Here is a 26027-nt window from a genome sequence, read left to right on the forward strand (position 1 = left end):
CACATGGTCGTAGATGCATAGTTAGTGCATCGTACAAGATACATTGCAGACCTACCACAAATCTTGACTTCATGCGTACTTTGACGTGCAGTAGTCCTTGGCGTCGTTGTTCGACAGCTGCCGCTTAGCGCCACCAACACCTAATACCCCTACCCGTCATAGAATTCATAAGCTGTTCGGGAAGTTCATACTGGGTCTACTGACCCTTGCTGCTTCACCGACAAGTGCATCCTTTCTGTTAGACCCTCTCTGGATTCCTTGGACGGCTCGACAGAGATCAGAATTCCACGGCTCAGTTGTTTACCATTAAAGAAATGCGGGCGAGGAGCTTCCAAATTTCTGTACACAAAGTACACCCTTTTGCTACCACCCGAGGGCAATGAAGGCAAATCGATTTCGGACCAGAGACAACCACCACACGGCGATTCCCATTCACAAGAGATGCCGTGTTGCATCTCCATCATCAACTTCCAGGGGTGCCGCCATTTGTCAGCTTTCAACTCGGGCTGCACGAGACCGGGCTGCGAGGGCCTTTGCCCCGCCTCGAAGCAGGAGGTGCTCGTCAGCACCAGCTTTCCCTGGTTGTGCGCCGACTGCCATTTCCGCCAAATCGCAGAAGAGGATGAGGAGCGCTTGAAGTCGTGGGTGAAGCGGGTGCGTGCCATTCAAGCGGCCGGACCCCCCGAGGACCAGGGCGTCGAGAACGGCGCCTATCGGCTGGAATCGCTGCAGGCTCGGGAGCGTTTCGAGCTGCAACGGTTGCAGCTGTGGAGGAAGGCGCGCGGCCGAGAGATCATGGAAGTCTTGTCTTGGACCGAGTGCTACGGCAACGCAATCTGGGCGCTTGCCTGCGCGTCGATGCGGGAAGTGGACGGAAACGGAGACGGCAAGGCCGACGAGGCCATGGAGGAACCGTCGCAAGAGCAGGGGGAGAGCACGGCATGGGCCCTTGAGCAGCGCATCATGCACATGCGATCTTCCAAGACACCGCACTTGACGGTGTTGAGAGACGCTCTGCGAGCAAAGGACGAGCTGCGTCAAGAACTCGAGGAGGCGCGGAAGAAGATACGGAGGGGTGGTCAAGCGCTGATGAACGCCTACCTGCTCCCAGATTCGCCAAACCTGCCGAGACCCCCGTGACGTAGCACAATGCAGCACTGTTTGCTTCGAAGCATTCTTCGCCGTCGGGACGAACAAGGGTCGCGATGGCAGTCCGTGGAGATGAACTTTCGTCGGGGAGTTCTCCTGTGCACAGCTCGAATCGGCATCAATCAACATTCCGGGCACGTGGGCCCTGCGTCCGACAATTCAGCCAACTCGGTCGCCGCACACGCTGTCGACTCTCGAGCCTGCATCTGGGACGGGGTCGTACGCTCGCGTCCTTGGCGGCAAACGGGGACATGAGGCGGAAAGCCTCGGCGACATGAGGCGCAACGAGGTGACTCGCAGGCTCGTCATGAGTCGAGTTGCGGTATGCAAAGGCGCGCACGACGTGGCGGGGGGTATGGATGCAGCCATCGGGAAACAACGGCGGCGGCGGCCATTCCGTACCGATAGGTGATTCCAGAGGGAGGATGGCGGCACCACGATGATTTCATCCGCGTCCACGACACGGAAACGACGGTCTTTTGTCACTTCCGATTCCACGGCAACGACACCGTCGCCGAGTCTGTCGATCGCTCTCTTCTACCTCGGGGATAAGAGTGCTCGAGGGCGGCCGACGTCGAGTAGCGTTGAACGACGGTTGGGAAACGACGAGAGGACTTGCCACGACGGAGACGGGCACCGCGAGCCTGCCGTGGGGAGTGCGGCAAACACGATGGTTGGAACGACGGAAGAGACCCATGAGCATGTTCCCATTCCGATGGGATTCCGCTGCCCGTGACCGCTGCGGATTGGTGATGGCGGTGCCAGGATGCTCGGACGGATGCGGCGCTGGCTGGCGGCGGTCGAACCGGTCAAGCGGGCGATGGAGGGCGGACGATGTGACAACGAGGCCAAGCGATGCTAGACGTGGCGGTGATGCAATGCTACGTGCGTGCGGTGCCGGCACCTTCGTCCGCGGTCAGGCTGGCACGAAGGGTGAGAGCCGGACGGAGGGAAGGCGGCAGGAGGGACGATGGGGAGGCTCGGGGTCTCCGGCTGCAACATTGGCCAGCTGGCGGCGTGGAGCGTCGGGGGAGAGTGGGCAAGAATGCGACGAATGAAGGCGGCCTCTTTCCCGCGTCTGCCGAGGAGGCGGTCTGCCACGACGCTCGAGATGTCGCCATCGGCTGGCGGTCGGCAGCGAGGGCAGGCTGCAGAGGCAGGCTGCAAGTCCGGATGCGACGCTCGATCACAGCTCGCACCATCAGGCCGGCTCCGGGACCTACCGGGCTGGGCGTGGGCACGGGCGTGGAGGTGTGAGCCGGGGCGTGGGCTTCTGGAAGATGGCAGAACCGAAGGCTCGCACCTGACGGCCATCTGATCTGTCGGTCGGTCGGTCCGTCAGTCAGCCGGTCGGTCAGTCGTGCAGTAGCCGCTGCGTTTGTCGGTGCCATGCCTGCTTTGTGCGCGCTCCGCCACCGTCGACAAGGGTGTCGGAGGGTCGAGCAGGCGAGGTTGGAGCGGACCGTCGACGGCGTGCTCCACGGCATGTCGACGAAGGCGAGGTTGGAGGGTCGAGCACGAATTCGACAAAAGGTCCTTGCCGGATGCCCAAGCAGCGACCCAGGCATGTGCTCGACGGTGGCCATCGCGCAGCCGGGCGGCTGGCTGGCGGGCAGAGATAGGAGGCTTTCCGGGCGAGCCAAGGGCAGGTGGACGAACGACGGCGACGCACGCGGCGAAGACGACGCCGATAAGGCGGAGAGGGACCCAGGGACGAGGTCAAGGTCCATGGCAGCCGCCGTCGAGGGTGAAAAATTGGAGATTGGCGTCGTGCTCGGGGCTCGCCGCCGGGGTCGCTGCGGAGGGGGCACCCTGGTTGCGGAGGAGTTTGCCTTTGTGATGGATGGGTGTTTGGAGAAGAAGACGTTTTTTTTTGGGGGGGGGGGGGGGGGGGGGGCACGCGGCAGCAAGGTACGTGCCTGCCGTTCGCTGCCGGACACGCAACACCAACACCGCTCCCACCCCATCGTGGCAGGCACGGATGGGTGCGGAAGCGCTCGCAGGTGCAGGCACATGTACTCGGGCATCATGCAGTAGCAGAGGCGGACGGCAGGTGTTAGCGCAGTACATGAATGCACAGGGACCGACACCCGCACCGAAGTGTACATGATCGCGTGGGCATATCGAGAGGCAGCTTCCACGGATCGTGCACTGTGTAGCAGGTACGTTTGTCCTGGACTCGCACCGGCTCACCGTCGTCCGAACGTGGCTGCGCTCGTGCCCACAGTGCCCATTTCCGTGCATGCACCAGCAAGCACAGGGCATGGTTGGTGTCCAGCGGCAAGCGTCCGCACAGTGCAGACGTTGCGGTTCCCTCCCCTCCGCCGGCCACGCGGCAGAGCACTGAAGGGGCGAGGGGCGAGAAGGGGGAACACGGACGATGGGGATGGTGAGCGAGCGTCGAGCAAGAGTTGCCGACATGGGAAATCGGTCCCATGGCACGTGTGCACGCGAGCAGGCGGTGCTCAGGTGTGCCGACGCCCACACATATTGCACACATGCACGGTAGATGCCGATGTGACAAGGTTGCTTCCAGGTGCACAGTGCACCAGTTACGTACCTGTCGTGTGGTGTAGGGAATGGGGGGGGGGGGGGCAGAACTTGCTTCGATCGGCACGACACAGGTGGCTTCGTGTACATGGCACGTACTTGTTTGCGCATGGTGCTGCGGACGCGCGTAGTTTGCAGGGTTTCATGTAATACGACATGCACGTACAAGTGCAAGCAGCAGCGACGGGTGAACGAGTACGAGTACGAGCAAGAACCGTGACTCGGCCGGCCTCTCCCGCAGGCGCATGCACCCTCGGCGTCCGAACTCCGAACTGGAGCGACCTGGTCATGGAGGAGGAGAGGGACGAGGGACGCCTGGTAGATGTACAGGGCATTTACATGTGCATGCAAGTAGAGGGCAAGTACGGGGTACATGTAATTAGGTGTAGGTGTGCTGTACAAGTAGGTGTGCTGTACAAGTAGGTGTGCTGTACAAGTAGGTGTGCTGTACAAGTAGGTGTGCTGAACAAGTAGGCGTGCTGTGCAAGTACTGTAGGTGTGCTGTACAAGTAGGTGTGCCGTACAAGTTTGTGCTGTACAAGCACTTAAGTGGTTGTGCTGTACAGGTAGGTAGGTGTACGGAGTACATGTGCGCGTGAGTAGGTGTGTTGTAGGTGTACGGAGTGAGCACTTGCACGCATGTGCATTCATGTGCATCGTGCTCCGTGCTCCGTGCATGTCGTCGTAGACAAGTGTACTCCGTACTCGGCAAGCACATGCCCATGCAGACGACGCCGCTGGACGACGTGTCCGCGGCCAACTTCGGCCACGGCCTGGGTGCGCCGCGCAAAGGTCGGAGGGGCGTGGCGAGCTCGTCCCTTGCTCCCGCCCCTGCCCCTGCCCCTGTCCCTGCCAGTCTCGTGCACCCATCGCCAACTGCAGAGAGGGGAGGGGGGGTGGGCAAGGACTGGGAGGGGAGGGAGATGGCGGGAGGAGCGGGGGAGGGGCGGGGCCGGCTCGATAAGGAGCGAGGAAACGGAGGGGCCCTGGAGGGGGAGGGGTGTGCCGTACGCATCCTCGTTCTCGTGCTCGCACAGCATATGACCGAATACTTCCCTTTGCACTCGTCCTCGCGGCCCGGGTCGCTCCCTCGCCGAGCCTCGTACGGAATACACGTTCACGGATCCATGGCGAGGCCAGGGAGGACGATGCATCGGGCGGCATGGCGACACGACACGTGCCTGCCTGCCTGCCTGCCTGCTGGACGCGTCTCCCGCCGGCGTCCACTGTGCCTCGCATGCCATCGAGATGCCTTGCCTGCCTGGGCTCGCGGCGCACCGCGCTGCATGTCCTCGTACGCCACGCAGCCGTCCGCCTCGCTTGTCGGTCACGCACGGGTAGGGCAATCCGCCGTAATGCGCATGCAACTCGTCCCTCCTCCCTGCCCGCTCGTCCTCGCACACCGCAGTCGGCCGTGCCCTCGTGGCCTCGTGGCCTTTGGCGCCCTGCCCAGTGCTTCCGAGCCGGTCGTGTGGCGCGGGAACCGAATCGACGGGCGCCCGACGACCATTTCTTCCTCGGCTTCGACTGGCCTCCTCCGCCGGCCAGCCAGCCACGCGGCCATGCGGATGCGAATCGGGCGTGCCGCGGAGGACGATGGCTCGCTGCGGGAGGCAGCCTCGCTGGCGGGAGGGGATGGTGCCGACGGCCACGGTCCACCTCGCTTGGAAGCGACCCGTGACCGGACGACGCATCGGTCCGGCTGCCGAGGAAGACGGGATATCCATCAGATGCCTCCACGGCACTTTGCCCACGAGGAACCCCATTTCGAGGCAGAGCACTATCATCACGGTCGCGGCGTGGACCGAGTGCCCGGACACGCCCGTGGCACCCCTTCTCCGACGACGGTGCCTGCGCGACAGCCCAGAGCGCGCGCCCTTGACCCATGGCCAGGTACCGACCGCCGTGCCCGGGCAGCCGACGTCATCCTCAGGGGCGCCGCTGCGCTGGACGTTGGGCACGACTGGCGAGCTCCCGGGATCGACCAACCCACGATGGTGCCCAAGCATGAATCGAGACGAACGAGTTCGAGAAGCATGAGACGGTGATGAGACGGCGGGCCGGGAGTGAACGAGACAAGCATCGTCAGCAGCCATGTCGACCGTTTCGGTGTACTTGCGTCTACCTGTGGTAGCCTGCGTCCTCGTACGAGCGTCATGTACAATCCATGTACTCCGAACGACCCGCTCGCGAAAACGAACAAAGGCACACACAGCCACACGCCACCGCCGGCAGCCATCGGCAGCCACGAAGCCTCGTCGGCGTAATATAATGTGAGCACTCCGTACGGAGTACTTACAGCACTGCTGTAATTACGGAGTAGCTGATTACTTGTCGTCATGTGATTACTCCGTAGGTGCACTTGCAGCACGGCGGAGTGCTTGGCCAGACGACGCGAGCCAACACATGAACCACGGCGGAGCACAAGCCTGGCGTGGCACGGAGTGCGCTGTACCGGCAGGCGTAAACCTCGTATGCCGTCCTCGCCAACCAACGGACCGCCACTCACCGCTTCAAGCCGTGCAAGCCGCTGCGCCACATGGACTCGAACCCACTACGGAGCACCCGTCCTCGTCCTCGTCCTCGTACCCCTTCACCCGCCGAGGACGGCCCTGCACACACGTACAACTACACCTGGACCGAGAGTACCAGCGTACTCTTGCACGCGCAGAGTGTATTAATCGTTGTCGAGGGAAATCTGGTAGATGTACTGTAGGTGCAAGTACTCCGTACAGAACAGTGTGCTTGGGTGTACGAGGTGGGCGTGTGAGTGAGCGGTCTGTAGTTGTACGGAGTACACGTGCTTGTAGGTGCATTTAATTGCAAGTCCTGTTGCACCTTCAGGCACGTTACGGACGCCGCCAAGGGTCCCCGGCCAAGCCATTGTCCGCCTGCGTCCGTCCTGTACAGCTACAGTGCAGCTACAACTACGGAGTACGGAGGACGGTACACGTACGCCCTGGTTGTACGTTCTCAAGTACAGCTGGTCATCGCCGCAAGTGCACATGTAAGTGCATGGACGCGCAAGAACTCGCAACTACATACATGTACATGTACATGTAGCTGTACGTAGCACTTACTCCGTACGTGTGTGTTCCTATATCTGAACGGATTATTAGGAATGCGGATATGCGGGTACACTTATTTACGGAATCATTACGGAGTACAGTACCTACGGAATGCTTGTCGGGTACTATAATAAGTACTTATTCGTGAGCACATGTAATAAGCAAGTACTCCGTAGGTGTAATTGCACCTACATACTTTGAAGCACAACTACTCCAGAGCATACCCCGTCAAGTACATGTAATACAGTACCTGCGGACGGAAAGCATGTACTGATGGCTCCTTGCTCCGTGCCCTGTCCATGTGCCTGTGCTCCGTACTGGTGTCCGAGATGCCGATGCCCGCTCACATGTCACCAAATCGAGAAATACACAGGTTGCCAGGCGCGGCGCGACCATCGGCTTTGGACCCCAATTCTGCCATTGCCCCGCCGCCCTCTGTCCTCGTCCGCCCACCGGCCGCCCGGCCACCTCCGCTCCGGTTGCGCTGCTGACGGCTCCGTGCACAGACCTGCGACGCAGCAGGCGTGTCGGTGCTGGAAACCCGAGTGAACCAAACACCGGACGGGGCCACTCCCGAGCACGGAGGAGCATGCGCGACCTCTGCCGATTTTTCAAAAAAAAAAAAAAAACACATGAGAGAACGCTGATAACAAAACAAAGAGTCGGGGTGTGACCAGTCACCGCCCGAGAGCGTTGGCGTCAATCGACAGTGTTACCCCGATCGAGCTTCGTCGTGCCGCGAGCCGCGGCCATTCGTACTGTTCATGGCACCGTCGGGAGGCGTGCGGCCATGCATCCACGCCTCCCATCCTACTGCCGAAAGGTTGCCGTCCGAGAAGAGCGTCGTCGTCGTGCATCGGAGCACGGAATCCACCCAGCTCAGATGCCGGATACGTGCGATGCGTGGGTATTCATTCACTGGATGGATGCAGTGCCAGCAGTGACTTGCCCTCACCCAAGTACAAGTGCCAATACTGTGTGCGCCCGCCCCGGGGGTGGGTGGTGTCCCCGGCACCGTCGCCCACATTCTCTCCCGATCCTCGTATTCCTTGTGCTCCCTGTCACGCTGCTTACGCCTACGAGTAATTCCGCCAGAAATCGCCATTATGATGACTCAGTTGCATCTGCACGCGCCACGTACCTGCGTCGTAGTACGACTCGCATCTCAAGTCTGCCATCGATGGCTTGCTCCCTGTAGCGCCGCCCCGTAGTTTCGTTTCGTGCGACGCGATCCCTTTCGAGAACATCGCCCGCAAACATGCCGTTTCGGACCCTCGTCGGGCTGCGGGGCCGTCCTACTGGCACTTTTATTGTCTTTTTTTTTTTTTTTTTTGCCTCTCGAGAATAATCAAGGCAGCATGTGCTCGCATGCAGTATTATGCTGCAGCACGCCGTTCGCGCACTCCGTACAGGCAAACAAGGGCAGAGTAAGTGTACTGTACTGTAGGTGCGCTGGCATGCGTACATACTATGTAGTGCCGACGGCAAGGGCACGTTCTTCGTTACCAACAATGCCGTCCGGATACGACGAGTGTGCTTGTAATGATTACGTGTGCGCTGGCGAGGCGAGCATGCGGCCGGCCCATGATCTCCTAGTACGGCGACCGAGCGAAAAACATTGCATAAAAGAATATTCAATCAATTCGAAGCCACCCATCCCACTCGACGATGTGCTCAACTCAATCAGTCGTGCAATTTGATTTCGCCGCTTTGCCACGCTTTGCCACGCTTGTCATGCTTTGCCCATAGATACAGAAATAAATGCCTGCCCTTGTGCCGACTGCGGGTCGCAGGTACAGATACGGTGACGAATTCTTTACCCACCGATCCATCCATTCCTCCATCCATCCATCCATCCATCCGTCCGTCCCTGAGACGTGGCCCGAGTCGCCGACCGGGAATGCAAATACGAGCAGGATATCCGAGCTCCTTGGGAACGACCCCCTTGCCTGGTCCGGCCGTGTTTGTTATTTCGGTCCTCTGTGCCACCGCCCGTCGTCATATCGTAGTGCTCGTCGTCGTCGTGCGCGTCTCAAAACATGATCCACTCCGCTTCGGCTCCAGGTCCTCCCAGGCACCTGGCCCAGTTGAATGGTCCCCGACAGCCCGCCATCTTGGCTCGGTTCCGAAACTCGGCCCCCGTCTTGAAATCGCCGGCCCAGAGCTTCTCCAGTATGTCCAGCGCCGAAAGGTTGTTCATGTAGCCCGACCGGCACATGATGTCCCGGCACTTGGTCCGTATGATGTTCTGCTGCAGCTCGTTGACGCACTCGGAGCCCGCCACGAACAGCGGCCACAGCAGAAACTTCTCGGCCGTGTTGCCCGCGTCGAGGCTCGTCGCGTAGTAGACCACCTGGCTCACGAGGTTCTGGAAGTTGGTGTGGCTCGACGCCGTGCTCGGGCCCGCCAGCCGCTCCGTGTACAGCAACGCGGCGTAGCGGAACGCTTCCGACAGGGATCCCAGATCGCGTATTTGGCTCGGGCTTGGCGATCCCGGCAGCGTCGCCGCCACCGCCGCCCCGTCAAACTGCCAGTTCTGCAGCGCGAGCCGGGCATCCTTCCATTCCCGCCAGAAGAGGGACCGGCGATCGCCAAAGGCCGTCGTCGTGCACATGGCCGAGGCGAAAATCTCGTCGTCGTCGAGCGTCGCGCCGAAGCCGTTGCCGTCGAAGCGGTGGCTTGGCATCGGGTACATGTCGCCGAGCTGGCTGTGCACGTACGACGCACCGATGGGTGAGCCGGACAGCCCGTGAGGTTCCGAGCTCCGACGGGGTGTCGCCGCCATGTTCTGCACCGGCCGCTGCTGGGAGAGCAGGTTGAGCCGGCCGAGCTTGCTGATCGTTTTGAACAGCTCCCTCTCGCAGCCGACCAGGTTCTCGGCCCCGAGAGGCAGCGGGGAAGCCGCCGTCGCGCCGTCGTCGCCATCCGGTCCCAGCTGCGCCTCGCGATCGTTGATGCTGGCCGAGATGGCGTCAAAGTACACGAAAAGAGCTTCGATCCAAGCCGAGTCTCGGCAGGGACCGAACAGCTCGCTTCTCATCGCCAGTATCTTCTTGACGCCCGCAAACTGCGTGTGGAACTTGGCGACGCCCGACTCCACCATGCGGTAGTGGCACAGGAGAAGGATGGTGGCGAGGACCGAGTCGCAGGCCGACTTGACGGGGTCGTTCAGCTGCTCGTTGAGGAGCTGAACCGCAAGGTTTCGGTGCTGGAACTCTTCGGCCAAGGCCGGGTCGTCCGGTTGCGAGTCGCCCAAGCTGTCTATTGCGTGCTTCTCGGCGATGAGCCTCTCCCAAAGCTCTTTCGTCTCGTATCCGAGACTCAGCTTCCTCTTCATTCGCAAATTGCAGGCCGACAGAGCACAGATGGCATGTTGAAGACTCTGGCTGTTGGCCGCAAGCTGGAGAATGTGATCTCGAAATGGGTTGTGAGGCCCGTCAATGTACACCATCGACGGTGCCATGGTGCTTTTGTAGTAGTCCATGAAAAATGGCATCCGCGCCACCAGGTCGGGGCTCGCCCGCAACGAGCTGGATTCGCGAAAGCCTGGCCAGCTCTTTGTTTGCGCCTGCTCGGACCGTGGCGACTGCAGTTCATCCTCCCGGTGCGACGGCGTCCAGACGTGGCCGGCGCCGTGTCCACCGCTGTACGCGTCTGCTTGAGGAACACCTGCTGCCTCATTAGAACGGGAAGGCGGGACAGGGCGCCATGTGATGCTCACTGAGGCTGTCGCACTCGCGCATCTGCTTGTGGCCAAGGTGTGTTTCGAACGGGTCAAGATGAGAGTTGAGGCTCGAGCTTGGCTCGGAAGGGGCATAGACGAGGCCTGGGCATGAAGTCGGCGCGCGACTGTGATCGAGCACAAACGTTGAAGGGGGGCTTTGCGGGACGGGAGAGTGCTGGTGGGCAGTGAACCCGTCATACAAGATGCCATGGTTGCCACCAAACGTCATATCCTCCCGCGGAAAGGACTGGCTCAGGGGAGATAGGTAGTCAACGTCGCTGACCGAGTCTACCGACGAGGACAGGCTCTCGGTGATGAGAGGGAGGGAGAACTTGGAGTATCTCGACGTTGCATCCGGGGAGTGTACCATGTGCGGAGAGTAATGCATGCCGCCCCAGCCCTGAGAGACGGGCTCCGGGTGGGACATGGAGAGATAATCGTAACCATGGGCTGGATATGGAGTAATCGTCGCCGAACCGGGAAGGTGTGAGAGGGATGGAATGTCGATCGGGCCAGGATGCGATCTCCGGTGGTCTTCCGTCTCGCTCCAGGGCGAGGACATGACGGCCGATGTCGAGTTGGACCGCGAGCGGCTGGCCGGCGACTTCTTAGGCTCGCGAGTGACCGGAGGCGCCTTGGCAATGGGCAAGGACAGGCCACGAAGCTTTCCTCGGCTCGCCACGCCCACGCCCCAGGTCAACTGCGTCTTGTATCCGGAGCATTCATTCCCAATCTCCAGGCATTGGGAGCAGTACGGCCGCCGTCGGTCGCACTTGACGTTTCGTTTGGAGCAGGTGAAGCAGTCGTCAGATGCACCGCCAGCTGGGGCACGCCTTCTGCGCTTGCGGACAGTGGCGGTGTCCTTGACAGCGACGGTCTGGTGGGCGAGAGGAGCTGTCATCGTCACACGGACAACGTGGGAGCCTGCTCGAAATGCGAGACGCGGGAAAGCCTGGCGGCGCTGATAAGTGCGCAAGGAGTTTGGCGAAATGCAGGTATTTGTTCAATAGCCGTTGTAGATGGTTCGTCTGCGTTCGATGACGGACAAGAGGCAATAGGGTGGCAATGCAATATGAAGGGAGGGAGCTGCGGGGAGGTGTTGCAAGCTCAGGGGAACCAAGAGTCGAGCAAAGTTTCCAAGACTTCGTTGCCAGAAAGAAACGGGCGCGGACTGGATATGTATATAGACGGCGGATTATCTAAATGGCCCAGCATATGACTGTCGAGGACGAGCTGGGTCGGAGGGTTATGCATAGCAGAGAGAGCTGGTGAGGCCCCGGACAGGGGGGGGGCAGGGATGGGGGGTTGGTCAGTTCTCCATCGAATCCACAAGGTACGGCCGTCATCATGGAAGCACGAGTACTTACACATATGTATCCTGGCGTCCGTTTCCCAGTGGTATGGTCTGTCAGTGCGTGTGGCACCTCGTAAGAGGGCCTTGCGAACACAGATACAGGTCGTCCATCTCCGTGGTGCTCCTCGGGACGGTGGGTCATAATCTGGAGAAATTGTGGGTATAAGGGGGTGTGTTCGCATTCACGATGGCCAGCGGTGTGTAGGAGTCGGCCGAGTAGGATACATGTTAAGCATGACGGGGAGATCGGCCGTCGCATGGAGGAATGGCGCCGTTCTCGAGGAACCCCCCCTCCACCTCCACTTCCTGAGGGGGTGTACCAGGAAATATATTATCCGTCGGCGTCAGCCATGCTGGGGTGCGACCGTAATGCCGGCGAGTCCTGGCTATTGCTTGATCACTTCGCGTTGCTCCGCTTGTTGGTTTGCCAGTCAGCACAGAAAGGAGAGAAGTGGATATTGCGAGCTTTGACACAATCCTCGGCACAGTTCCACAGAGAAAGGGAGAGGTGAGGTGTAGAGAAAATCGAGAGGCAGGATGGTGCATTTTCGAGTCTTTGAGTCTTTGGCATGCGTCCCGTCTGGGGAGTATCCATAGTCGTTCACGTATGAGTACGGAGTATTCTTGTTCATTGCACATGTGTACGGAGTGCATGTGCTCCGTAATTATGCTCGGTCCGTCGAATGGGGTGTGCGGGGATGAAAATTTGGAGATGCTGTACTTGCTGTACTTATTCCTGTTTGTTGGAGTCGGTCGGCTCGGGGGATGCGGGGGTAAAGGAAGGGGAGCGGCGGGGACGTGGGGGGTGGCATCCTCGTGCTCGAGCTAGTTGGAGGTTGGACCCCCGTTTCCTTCCATCCAGGCACCATATTCACGCTCCGCCACACTTCGGCCAAGCTTTTGACCGTCTTGCGCCTTCACCCATCCCGAGCTGGCGCCCGCGCGATATCAGCAGACAGGCGCACGGCACTTTCGCTTCGCGGGCCTCACGGCAATTCTGCGGGTGACGAGGGAGCGGGACGCAACGGCTGTCAGTTTTCAACCGAGTCACGCGCATCCCGAGGCCAACACCAGCACACGGAACGTTTCTTTTGCTGGCTCGTGATAATCGCGGGGCGGGTGCGGTTGATGAGAAATCCGAAGGAAGGACCGAGTGCGGTTCGTTTCGCCATAGGATGGATGGATGCCTTGCCCGGTAACCAAGAAGTAGACTTGTCGGTCGTGCCTTTTTGCCCGGATGACACCGGCTTGTCAGAGCTCCCACGCGGTCCAGAACAAGCAAACATGTCATCTACCTGCAATCACGCAAGTCGCTTTAGCTTGGTTCTCGTCGATGCTGGGCAATCGCGCACCCAATGGGCAACAGGTCATATACATGCAGGTGCATGTACGAAGTACCAGTGACACGCATACAACCGCTCCCAAGCCTGGCAAGACTTCGCCCTCACCGTAGCTGGGACGAATCAGGGGGCGCGCTATTATTATTCTTACCCGTCCCAGTACGGTTGAGCGTTGAGGCTGCATGGACGGTCGTTCGGCGCCTAGCGTGCCAGCGCCAGGTCCTTTTGCAAACCCACTCGTGGAACCCACTCCTGGCCGGCGACTAACGTTGGCAAGCGTAATAATACGCAGGCTTCGTTCGGTGTTGCATCTGCCGCCGAGACTCTGTCTTTCTGGGGTCGAGGGTCAACGGCGAGCCAATCTGCGGGGACTCTTTACTTCTCCGCGTGCTTGGTGTGCCATGCATGGCTGGCAGGCGCTGCAATGATATCGCGTTTCCGGGAAAAAACGCGTTGGTGTCAAATGGAGTCGATGATTTCGGTCGACAAAAATCTGTTCAATGCGGCCACAATGAACGGGTGGCAGAGCGTGGAAAACGTCAAAGCCGCATCGGGCGGGCAAGGCGCCGCTCTCCGGTCTTACCGCCGTCGACTCCGACAACGAGACAGGGAGGGGCCAGCTTTCAGCAGATGACCTCCCTTGTCGTGGCGCCCTGCGAGTGTGAGCGCCAACGATGCGTCGTGTGTGCTTGCGGATACCTACGTGTACTGTAGTTCCTCCTCCTTGACTGCAGGCTCGGGTGCACGAGTACTCGTACATGCACCCTGGTTCATCGCTTCTTGGCCGATGTCGTCGAGAACGCGCTCCGGCGTTATCAAACTGCTCGACCATGCCATGGACATATCGGGAGACATTCTATTGCTTCTCTTGTCCCGCTGGGGACTACGGGTCTGAACGGACAACCCAAGTTGACTTTGTTGGCTGCGAATCTTTCGATCTCCCGCCCTTCTGCAAAAGGTCCTTCGGGGAGCGAAAATTGCCGAGAGGGCACCGAAAACGTAATAGTCCGGAGTCAGGGAGCGAAGTGTCTTCCTTTCGCTCACTCGATGGCCAAGCCAATGAAGGGCTGCCGCCCTTGGTGCTGGCGTGACGGGCCGGCAGTGGCACATGAGGCTTCCGATGACCCGCTCCATCGCGGAGAATGAGGTGTGAAGCTTGCAACTGGCGGGCCTCCCTCCCTCCTTGGGTTGTGGATTTGGGCCTTGGCGGAATCTATTACCTGACGCCCTCTGACGATACATTTGGCTGAGCTGAGCGAGCGTCAGGGTGAAGCACGCATAAGCAGCGAGTTCTCAAAAGCGAGTTCTCAAAAGCAGTACCTACTTCGTCCTGAGTTGGATGGCTTGTTGCACAATTCAGGGCAACAAATGACAAGCCGGACAAACCAAGCCATTTTTCCTCGTCGCAACCAACTCTCACAGGCTCTCCGCCTAGACGAAGGTTAGAAGTAAACGAGCTGGAGCCGGTATGCGCCAGGCTTGATATCTGGCTTCCTTCCAAGGCACCCATAGCTCGTGCTGAATAGGATGCGAGCCGGGGTGCTGTTGTTCGCCAAAGTTCGCCTGCGCTCCCGTCTTTTGATATGCAAATTCTTCCTATGGGAATCGAGTGCAAAGTCCTACAGGGCATGAGGGGTAGGGCGGCCTCTTTTCCCCCTCGTGACCTTGGTGGCCGTAGAGAAGGAAGCAACGACCCTTGGTAGCTCCCCAACACTGGCTGTGCAGCCATAGAAGGAATTCGTCACCGTCAGAGAGCTCGCAGCCTGAGGCTGCCGTCTCCCAATGTGACAGTTTGCATCTCTTGCTTCACAATGGTCGTCTCGTTCACATTCATCAGGGCTTCTTCTTTGGACATCTCCGCCACCTGACAGTAGGCCCTGGCAGGCAAGTCCGTGTTCAATGTACCCCATACTCTCGATGTCACCATCCTGCAGCGCCCGCATGTGAGGCGAACCTCCCTTGGACACGAAGCCAGGCTTTGGTAACTTGTTCAAGCCTTTGCTCATCACTGTCCGCAAAGCGTAATCAGCTTACAGATCTATTATGAAGCCTAGTGCTTTCGAACGGTCCCGGTGCTTGCCCTAACCCGCATTGTCCGAATAATATCACGGCGGCGGGAGAGAATCCAGCAGCAAATAACCCACAAAATGCCGTCAACTGCAGACTCTACCTGTTGCCGGCTCTCCATACAGTTGAACACGAGTGTGTGCATGGCCAAGGACTCATGATCATGTCCGTTCCGGCGCCCTGCAGGACACTACGCTGACTGCGTCATCTATACCCTGCCCTACGTATCTGTGCAAGCCTCATGAACGCCTTCCCTCAAGCAAGATACGGTCTCACGGCTGGAGCTGCTTGCATTTCTCAAGCTCTGAGCTTTGCCTTTACCTTCAAGTCCAGATTCCGCACTAGTCGTACACTAATGATCCTTGGGATAGCTCTTTGAAGGGTGTACGGGCCAATATTGCCAAATAATAATAATAATACCGCACCGACCAGCCCGAGAGGCCTGATTACTGGTTCTGCTGACGAACTTCGGCGGTCGCTATGACAAGCTGTGATGCAGTGAGGAAGCGCCGTCATGGGACAGGGGATAATCGGCGCGCTAGGCATGGCCCAAGACCAGGGCTTCACACCATTACGATCTGTTTGTCTCACACCTTGGTCGATTTGCCGTACTTCTAGAAGCCTTCGAGCACATAATTCATGCCTGCTATCCCATCTCGGAATTTTGATCCACTCAACTCCAACTTCCATGCCCGAGCACAATATCTGGCATGTGTATATGCTCGTTCTCCTACTTGCATGTCCCAAACAGAAAACTACCAACGCCAAACTGTTTGAAGAACCCGGCAAAACAAAACTTTTCATGGACGCTGGTGGGCTTTTATCGACTGCCTTGTCGACTGCCTTGTCGACCCGTTTTAGATACTTCATCTATTGCCTTTCAGGGACCTCGAGCAAAAGTCGTCAAAATTCCGTGCAAGTCGCCTAGGATGGCTTGTGCCTGCTCTAGTCAAGAAACCAAGTGGCCAAACGGAACGGGGACTGTTCATAGTACAGAACGCCCACAAGTACAATATATTAATACTGATGTATGTTGTACTGACCTGCGAACAAGTTGATGTCTGTCAGAGCTATCCGTGCTTGGTTAGATGCGATTTGGGGTTTATACAGCATCACAATGCATTTTTAAGAAAGTAAGCCGACCGTAAGGAGTGTCTACTATACTATTGACCTCATAAAGTCATGGTTCTTGCGCATCGGCGCGTAGAAAATGATTCATGTTCAGATTCACGAGATCCGATGCCACATTCTGCACGAGGACCACATCCAGGAAAGCAAACGTCATGGTTTCTGCATAGCTGACCCATCCAGATGATTTGATCAATGCTCTGGTTTATGCACGGAAGAAATACGTGTATTTCTGGGACTTGGGACTGCAGTTCTTACATACCAGACATCCTTATGCTGATGAGAATCACAAAGCCTCCAGTTTGAACTGTAACAGAGATTCATCACCATGTCTTTGCCAAAAATACTCCATATTGCACCTGGGGTGGCCAGCAGACTATGTGCAGGCATCGGCAACGAGCTTACAATGCAGGAAACACAGACCTTGGCAATGCTCGTCAGTGGCTACATGATGCCCTCATTTACAATGCAAGCCAGTGAAAGTTAGTCGACTTTAGTCAACGATGTTTGGGAACGACCCTGTCCGCTTCCACCCTTGCTTGCCATGGCTTTCTCATTTCTCTGACGGGCGAATGGGCGTCGGTGAGACCATTTTTGTCCCCGATTCGGAGGTCAGACAAGCTCCATTTTACAAGTAGGCGTTGAGAGAGAAGGACTCCGAACGACTCCAATTTTTGTTGCAATAGCCAACTGCCGTCGCTTCCCGCGGCTGGTCAACAGCATCCCATATCTGACAGGGTGTGTGTACAATTCAACAGCAATCCAACAACCTCTTGAACGACGGAAAAAATGTAGAGGACACAACAAGGCCTTGCAGCGCAGAGCCAAAAGTTCAATCTCTTTGAGGATAGGGGGGGGCAGCAAGAATCGAGATCAGATGGTCCCGGTAGGACTCGCCTTGAGCCGGCATGACAGTACACCTATGAGAACCAGCCCCCACACGTCACGATCCTAACATTGGTCCCCAGTGCCGTCAGCCGACAAGAATGAGCAGGCGTTGAAATGCGGCAGTTTCCAAGCACTCCAGGACCAGACATACTCTTCGGCATATCAAGGCCCTGACCAAGGTTTCCCAATCACTCACAGTTTGGCACATTTGTATAATTTAATGGCTCGAGAGTAACACGGTTACGTCCCGGAAGACGATAGGCGTGTTGACATGTGAGAGAGGTGACGGTTGTGAAAAGTGACCCGTGGCAAGAGACCCGTGAGCGTGCTGCTCTGCTGATATAGCGGTGGTCATTGGTGAATCCCACGAGTAGGTGTCGACGTCGCGCTTTGCTGGCGGGTGACGTTCTTATACTACGTTGCACTGTGCAGTGGTATGTTCTGTATACTTGGTTCATCAGTAATATCACTCCCCCCTCCCCCCCCCCCCCCCCCCCTTCCCCAGCATTCCATTACTACTACCGCTTGCAGTCCATGGCTCCCAACGGTTTGACTGACTATTGGCAAATCAAGTACTCTTGTACATTGATGGCCGAGCACAAATGGGCCATGTGGTCGTTGCTAACCCCAGGTAATTTGCTGCACGAGTATAGATGAATGTAGGCAAACGCGGCGGTCCTGCACGGAAAACGAAAGGACTCCATGACGGTACCCCCCTGCTCACTCGGGCGTGTACTGAACGAACTCGGGACTACCGTGGGATATTCGGGAGAAAACCCAGTGTGGAAATAATCACCTTAGGTAGGCGATGAGAAGGTGAGCGCAACCACCATCTCTCCCGAGCACTTGGCAGCCAACTCCACACAAGCTGCAGCTTCCCCAGATTGATGCCGCCATCCATGAATCATCCATCCGTCTGCTGACCACTGACCATATACACGGTTCCCCGCAAAGATGGGGCACTCGGGAAGCCCCTCCTGGATTCGGGCGTTATCCCTGGACGGCGACATTGCCGCATCGACGCGAGGCGCCATCAGATATCGAGCGACGCGAGGCTGGCTGTAGCGCGCCATTCTGCTCCTTGACGCTGTACCGGTCGCCAGGAAGTATGCACTGCACATACGAGTACGAATATGAGTGCGAGTATGAGCATGGCGAGCCCTCTGCTAAGCTTACGATAGCCCTTCGTTTTCCAGGGTGCGTCTTCCAATTTTCATGAAGAGAGTGATTATCGATTTGCTGCATTAGAAAGGGATCACCATCGTCCCATAATTAGGGTAATATTTTCATCCTGACTCCAGCTATACAACCTATGCAAACGATACATGAGTCGTTCCTCGGCATCTCTCTTCTCGGTCTACAGATACGACTAAGCGTATACTTTGGGCACATGAACGGTGAACGGTTCCGAATTCCGCCACATTCGGCTTCCAGCATTGTCCAGCGACAAGGTACATTCTTCCTTGGCACGTGGAATCGGACAGTATCCCCATGGGGTAGAAGCCCCGGCTGCTGCGCTGCCGTCTCCAACCTCTGCCAGCCTCTCCACCAGCCTTGGAGTAATACCTGTAAGGCGCATGCTCCTCGTTTACCGAGTACCCTGCAAGATCCTACATTTACTCCCACATGTATGAGCATACTGATGCATAATTCTACATTTATGTACATTGCGGCTCTCTCTCACCGCCGGGAGCAAAAGTGTGCCAGGGGCGGCACCGAACGAACCTTGGCAAGGTGCAAACCCCCGCCCTGCGACTACAAAAGTTCCTTCGCCCCATGCGACATCAGAAAATAGGAGGGTGAGCCGAGCAAAGCAGACTGCACCAAAGCCGTATCAAAAATGTGCAAGACTTTGGCAGAGGTACAAGCCACTCGATTTTGTCGTCACTCGGCATCGTTTGCTCGATGAGGATGACATCCGCATGAGGACCTACGAACCATATCAGCACCAGACGGAAGCAGATACAAATGCTTATGAATTGCTCCAGATATCAAAAAGTATATGTCTCCGGAAATATTGAAAACTGCTGCTGTATGGGCAACAACGATCTCGCCGAAGCACATACTTTCCTCCATTGCCGTATCCGTGGAATTTTCACAAGTTCCCTCCGATCATCTCCTTCCTTGCTCGGGAAATCGTTGTCAAATGGTCTCGCCACATACTCGAACGTGGGAGTTGGAGTCAACCCCTTCTCGTGCTGTTCATGCACGTGTGTTGGCAGCTACTCCCAAGCAGGAAACACCAGGGCTTTCTGGTAGGGTTCAGAATCACAATCCTCGCATTTACGGAATTCTCATCATTGGCTTAACCAGCCAATGAATTTCTCTAGATCCTACCAACGGTCGGGCACCGCTGCATTTGACGGCCAGGACTTGGCATTCTGGGCCGAGGATACCCTTTCACGCACCCCCTCCCCCGGCTCTTGTCCTTGATATATGCCCTTGTTCTGTTGTTCCTTGCCCAGCTAGTGCTTGAGGGTACACTGGCACCGTGCACTCACAAATTTGGGTTCCGGGCTCGCCCTCCAGATATGACAAATTGCCTTTGGCTTCCATCGAGAAAGAAAGGAACGCTGGTCGGAAAGCGTCAAGATATTCCATGCTTCTCATTCCATCCGTCTGTCGTTCCGTCATCAATACCCATGCCGCCAGTTCCTCAGGGGTGAGCTCCGCGGGCGCAAGCCTTCGGTAGGCGGGCGGTTTGGGGCAATCCCTCGTCAGCTGAGTTCTCGTACTAGATATACCCACCTACCATGACAACTGCTATGCACAAGGACAAGAATGACGTTTGTGCTGCCGGCCAAAATGATAATAATCCATCCTCCTTCCATTCTGGTGATGGCACCATGTATAACGCAGCGACGGAATGCGTCCGTCCAGGCATCTCGGAGAAGCTACGGCGTGGTCAACCCCGAGCTTGTCCTCGTTCGGAATTTGGGCAGCCAGCAGGGTGGATGACAGGACAAGCGAAGAGTCATCTTCACTAGGCACAACGGCCAGGTGCAATATCTCGTGGCTCAAGGATCGTGGGGAAATGCCGATGAGGTCGCATTGCAGATTTCAAAGCCTCTTCTTGGGGAAGGTAGAAGGAGAAGCCGTACTGGTAATTTCGAAAAGCCAGCCGGTCTCTCATAGCTGCTTCGAGATTTTTCGTTACGTTTTGCCCATCCGTTAGTAAATGACTAAACGTCAGTTTCATCGTCATCGTCTCATGGTGGGAGCTTATTGTGACATTTCTGCGCCGTCATCTGTTAGGATTTTCAAAGCAAAGATGAGACAAGGTATGATTACTCTGCCACATTGAACTTGCCTCACCTGCTGTAAAACCCCGGCGATGTGCTCACAAGTTGAACAACTGGGACGAAGTCAAGAGAATTCTTCGAGTCGGCCACCGCCTCTCGACCAAGCATGTAAGTCATCGAAGGCCCTTTGATATGGCAAGAGTTTGATCCACACAATGGTGGACAATCGATATTGTGCGGCAGCTCCTGAACTTTCCTTGTTACTGTACTGCTGTTCGAGCTGCCAAACACCCTGTACAAACTTCCTCGATGAAGTTGGTGGGCCACATCCAGGGCAGCTCTCGCTATGAACTTGCTGCTTACGACTTGAGAATGCATATGTCGGACTAGATGCAACGATTTCATAACCTACAGATAAAAGATTAGGGAGATTCATAGAAAGTGGTGATCATACATGTGTGGGTGATGCTGCCCGATTCAATATCAACCATCACCGTGTTATCCCAATCACCAATAAATTTCTCGCAGAAATGGATATAGTTGTTATCAGTACACATGCTCACAAATTTTCATTTCTGAACATCGAAATTCTTGTAAATTTGCTCAAAGATCTTGAATTTTGTGGTCGTATTAACAATTTCGTCACCATTCTGGAATGGCCAGGTGCCACACAACAGGAAGAGCAGTGGTGATGCCACAGCGTCTTCGGGCAGGTGATCAAATCTATTATATAGTTTGTAGTTTGAACATGAAATGCTTATCCGGGATCCACGAGACAGAAGCTTATTTACTTTATCAATACCTCCTGGGGTGCATGCTAATGCCAGGATATTTCCATGAGTCAAATGCAAAGAATCAAACTCCGCGTTACATGATAGCCATTACCAGAACTCCCATGGCAACTGCAGCAGCATGGGGCATATGCCACAGAGTAACAGCGGGACTCATGGGTAAGAATGGCACCGGAGTCCGTGAGGTGGTTGTTGTGGTGGCCGGCGCAACTTGTGTCATGGCATTGGTGTTGTTGGCAATGGAGTTGTCCTGGATGAATGTTGCCTTCGCAGCGAAGTAATCAGCGGGAGGGGGTAGGATCACTGAGGGAATCTTCACATAAATTGGCTGGATAATTCCTGGTACCTCCGGTGTTGTAGCACTGGTAGTGTTAGATTTGTCTTGGCTGAATGTCGACTGCGCGGTGGTATTTTGGAAAGGAGGGGAAAGAAGCACTTTGGGGATTTGGACAGGAATTTTTTCTACAATAGGCAGTTGGACGGGAGTCGATTGAGGAGAAAATGATGGAGCAGGAAGGCTTTCCACAAGAGACGGAAGGGTTATCAAGGAAACCATAACTGGGAACGTCTGGACCTCAGGGGTTTGTACAACAGGGTATGTCTGCGCAAGGGTCGTCTCGGCAGACATGATCGGGACAATCGGTACCGGAGGAGGCATCCTGCAATCGGCACAACCAGGGACGGGGGTGGGCTTCTGATTGGGCGTGACAGGGACTATCGTGATTATTTGCATTGACGTTTGTTTGTCCCCAGGATTGCAGCCCTGGTCACTTTTGACGCAAGTGTAGATGCTCGGTATGGTCCACGTAGCGGTGGATTCTGGGCACAGGTAAGTCGTCTTCGTGATGACACGGGTGGTGACATGGCCCTTTTTGCAAGCACCCTCACCACCGCAGGCGGTGATGGTGTGCATCTCAGTGGTGGTGAAGACAGAGGTGATGCTGGGTGTAGGAACCACCGCAATGGAAGCGTTGAAGGCGGAGATTTTCGTCGCGTTCCTACCTGGAGCCCAGAGCATTGTACTTTTTACTTTCTCCCTCGCGACGGATCCTAATGCGCAATGTATTGCATATGGCGGGCAGGAGATGGTGGTGGATGCACCAGCTGGAGTTTCGATGGACTTGATGGCATCAACGGTAGCAGGGTGTGGCTGGCTCAAAAGTTGGGAGATTTCGGCGGTTTCTCTACCGCCAGAGAATTTGGAGGTAATGGCCCCGTTCCTGCAGCTGGTGTTGCTACATTGGGTGTTGACTTCAGGGATTCTGGTGCTATCGGGGATTTGGCTGCGGATGGTAATACTGCTGGTTATGTCACTTTCATGGCTGCTTGTGTTGGAGTTGCCGTCGCTTTCGACAAAGTCGCTGACGTTGGTATCGGTCGGAGAAGGAGCCGAGCTGCTCGATGACTTCGCCATGACAGTAGACTCAGCGGAACCGGCTTCCAGGGACGCAAATCCGGTTGTAAGTGTTGCGCGGCTTTCTGGCGAAGAAGTCGACGTCGCTTGGCCACCACACGCACCAATAACAGAAGGGACGGCGTCGGGCCCCTTGCCGATGGGTATGAGGTTGGAACCACAGTCCTCGTTGTTAGCCAGGTGGATGTTGCGGTTGTCCTGGTCGTATACGACGTAGGCAGCACGCAGAAAAATGTCGCCAAGGACGGGGAAAGCTGTTTTTCGACACGTCAGTTAGGGTTTGATTTGACCAAGTGCTGCCTAGGGTCACCGTTGGCGTGGCTTACCATCATCTGGGGAAACGCCGAGGATGCAGAGACCATACTCGGGTTGGCGCCAGATAAAGTCGTTGTACGGAACGTTGATAACGGTCTCGCCAAACTTGAAGTCGACGAAGCCCCGAGAACTGACCGTGTCACACGAAACTTTCCATAGTGTTGACCCGCTACTTGGGGGGGTGGCGTCGGGGAAGGCTTTGACAATACCATTGAAGATATTGGTTGGCAAGGTGCTAACAGTGTAGCCGCTGTCGACGAGCACTGGCTGGCCATTGGGTCGATCGAAGACGTTGACGACGGAGCCGTTGTCCAGGCGAATGCTGATGCCGTCAAGGTATATCCAGTAGCGCGTGTTACCATCAGGGGACTGTGCCGCCGGGATGATGGGCCGCTTCTCGAGCTTTCCCGAAAACTTCTTGGTATCCATACCACCGAAGACGACGGACCCGCGCTTGCTCTCTATGGAGCGAATGTCGAGCGAGAAGGCGCGGCTATTTGTGAAATTCTGCCTGGCGAGCGAGTCGATAACGAACGGATAGGGGCTGTCCCATCCATCAAGGCTGGGGCCGGCACCCAAGACGCCAATCGTGGCAAACTCGGAGTACGTGGCAACGCCAAATATCTGTTGGCTGATCTTGGCAGCTGCAGATGAGAAAAGAATACGGACAGGTTAGCCCGCTTGCGCTGGGAGGTTTTGCGTCCTTTGCTCTTAGCATGCGAGAGAGGCGAGCGGTTTCCACTTACAGCCTATCTGAACGTAGTCGTAGCCAAATTCCAGCTGGGCAAGGCCGGTACCGTAGTGAATGGTATCATTGCGGTTCACGTCTACAAACGTCTGGGAGCCGTTGAAGCGGCCAAAGGACTGGCAAAAATCGGGGTCGGCCGCCTTGCTGCAAACGGGGTTGACCCAGAGCTCGTTGGAACCCGTGTCAAAGTTCACGCTCACCGGCTGGGGCGGCATCCCGATGTTGATTTCGATTGTGTAGATGAAGCCCGTCTTGCGCGATTCGACGGCCACGTCATTCTGACGCCGCAGTACGATGCTCTTGGACGCGGTACCCTCAGAGACGGTGATGGGATACCGGATCAGGCCAGGCTGCTGAACCATGCGGTTGTCAGCGGGCGTCTCACTTAGGCCCTGTGCTGCCAGAGGCAGAGCTGCGAGGGAAAAAAGAGCCGGCAGCATGCTTTCCCTATGCTTCTGTCCGCTCCTCTGTGCTCCTGGTTCGTTGCCGTCCTGTATATTCAAGCTCGGAATTGTAGAGAAACTTTCATTCCAACTTCAGCACGGGTCAGGAAACGACACAAGAACGATATAATGAATGACGGGCGAACTGCTAGCGAGCGGTGCAGATTCGGACAACAAACAAACCGAAGGAGGGACAGGTCCGGAACCACGGCCGACAAAGGAGGTTATTTAACGCGTTCATCCCTTTCCAGCTCTCACTGCTCTTCATTAGACATGACCTTGGCGGAACCGTACCAGGTCGTTTGATAGGCATGGAGAGTAGAACACAGGTTTTCGGGCAAGTGCTGCCGCAGGGGCCAACACGTTGATGGGGGATGCAGGCTTTGAAACCGCTAGTACCCGCCGGTACAAAGTTAATTGATTTCAAACGAAGGATACTGTCATCAGTGGTGTTGGACATTTCGTACCCAGAGAGCCCAGCGGGAGATTGCGTGTGGCAATAAAGAGAAATCTCCATTCCGTTCTCAATTTCGCTCTCATGACTCCTGACCTAGTTGGCAAGGCTCCAGCGGTTACGATGGCGGGCATCACAATGCTCCTACGCATCGCTTTCTCGAGTATCGCTCCACAGTTGCGCTTTGATATTGCCAAAGAGTGTCTGTTCGTTCCCACAGGTGGCTGCCCCTGGCCGTTCCCACTGCAAGTACGCCTCTAGGCGGTTTGGAATGAAATTCGTTTTCCGGGATTTGAACGAGACTGACGGCTAACGGAAATATCTGGATGAACTTTGGGATTCTGGTAAGTTCTTACAGTCGACCAAGACTCCATTTCAAGACTGTTGATGTATCTATAGTCATGACTGTTATTTTCACTTGGTTTTAGGACGCAAAAGCACACTCACCAGCCAACCGACAAAAGACGGTCATTTAACTTCATCATGAACTTGGAAACTTCGATTTCCCGCACGCACAGGGCTTTTCAAGCGCTCTGTACGTTGGGCCTTCACAGAGCCCGGTATCAGGCAGCAGGCAGGTCGTTTACCGCACGGCCAAACCGACAACGGCGGCATGATTCAGCATCTCAGGTCATCAACATGCGCGGCGAATGACAAGACTTTGTCGTGTGTCTGCGGGATTGGCCAAGGTGCTCGGGCCCTCAACCTGTTGGTTTGGAGTCTGCTGACCGTCCGTATTTCATCGTCATCCACAGGGGCCACCTGCTCGAGTCAGGAGCCGGAAAGGGGTGGCACTCATGGAAGCAATCTCCAACTCGGAAAAAAATGTCGACGAATTGCTCGGTGACGATGTTGCACTCTATACCATGTCGGGATATTAACTCGTTAGCGAGATGGGGACGGTGTTTTCACGGGACAAGGCCAATACGTACGTACGGTCGATTTTCGACGTTACAACTCAACCTGCCGCTTTCAAATTGCTTCTTCATACAGCTCTTTTCGGAATTCCGGCACGTCTCTGTTGCAGAATAAGTCCACAATAGTCCACAATCACCTATCATCCTGCCAGTCGCGGCTAGTCTTGTGGTTGCTGGAAGTGGCAGTGGTCGTGGTCAGCGTGATGGAAATGATCAGGATGGAACCTCATGATACTAGTCATGAACGTCAGGAGCGTTTGACGTGGTCTGGAAGCGGGGGCAGGGAAGGTGATGGCGGTGGCGATCATGGCATGCTGGTGAAGTTGGTCGTAGAGTTAGACGCGGTTGATGGTCATCGTCACAGCGACGGTACGTTGATGGCCATGGAGGCGCTAGTGGGACTTCTTGTCGCTGTCCCGCATAAATCAGCGATGC

General features: G+C 56.4%; 5 protein-coding genes across 5 annotated transcripts; 1 reads left to right on the top strand and 4 right to left on the bottom strand.

Moving 5' to 3' along the window:
• Window positions 1-441: 441 nt before the first annotated feature.
• On the top strand, window positions 442-1140 carry DCS_02737 (uncharacterized protein; the record flags this gene model as incomplete). The annotated part of the gene is made up of 1 exon (XM_040800063.1): window positions 442-1140. The coding sequence occupies one exon, from the start codon at window positions 442-444 to the stop codon at window positions 1138-1140; it is 699 nt and encodes a 232-aa protein (XP_040660946.1).
• Window positions 1141-2030: 890 nt separating this feature from the next.
• Window positions 2031-2636, bottom strand: DCS_02738 (uncharacterized protein; the record flags this gene model as incomplete). The annotated part of the gene is made up of 1 exon (XM_040800064.1): window positions 2031-2636. One exon carries the CDS (start codon window positions 2634-2636, stop codon window positions 2031-2033), a length of 606 nt encoding a protein of 201 aa, XP_040660947.1.
• Window positions 2637-4346: 1710 nt separating this feature from the next.
• DCS_02739 (uncharacterized protein) lies at window positions 4347-5795 on the bottom strand (the record flags this gene model as incomplete). The annotated part of the gene is made up of 1 exon (XM_040800065.1): window positions 4347-5795. One exon carries the CDS (start codon window positions 5793-5795, stop codon window positions 4347-4349), a length of 1449 nt encoding a protein of 482 aa, XP_040660948.1.
• Window positions 5796-8799: 3004 nt separating this feature from the next.
• DCS_02740 (uncharacterized protein) lies at window positions 8800-11392 on the bottom strand (the record flags this gene model as incomplete). Its single annotated transcript, XM_040800066.1, has 2 exons — window positions 8800-10439; window positions 10489-11392. 2 exons carry the CDS (start codon window positions 11390-11392, stop codon window positions 8800-8802), a joined length of 2544 nt encoding a protein of 847 aa, XP_040660949.1.
• A 9985-nt stretch (window positions 11393-21377) lies between these two features.
• DCS_02741 (uncharacterized protein) lies at window positions 21378-24218 on the bottom strand (the record flags this gene model as incomplete). The annotated part of the gene is made up of 3 exons (XM_040800067.1): window positions 21378-22969; window positions 23042-23674; window positions 23777-24218. 3 exons carry the CDS (start codon window positions 24216-24218, stop codon window positions 21378-21380), a joined length of 2667 nt encoding a protein of 888 aa, XP_040660950.1.
• Between the last annotated feature and the right edge of the window lie 1809 nt (window positions 24219-26027).

The sequence above is a fragment of the Drechmeria coniospora genome, chromosome 01, assembly GCF_001625195.1.
Source record: "Drechmeria coniospora strain ARSEF 6962 chromosome 01, whole genome shotgun sequence".
In the NCBI taxonomy this organism is placed as follows: Eukaryota; Fungi; Ascomycota; class Sordariomycetes; order Hypocreales; family Ophiocordycipitaceae; genus Drechmeria; species Drechmeria coniospora.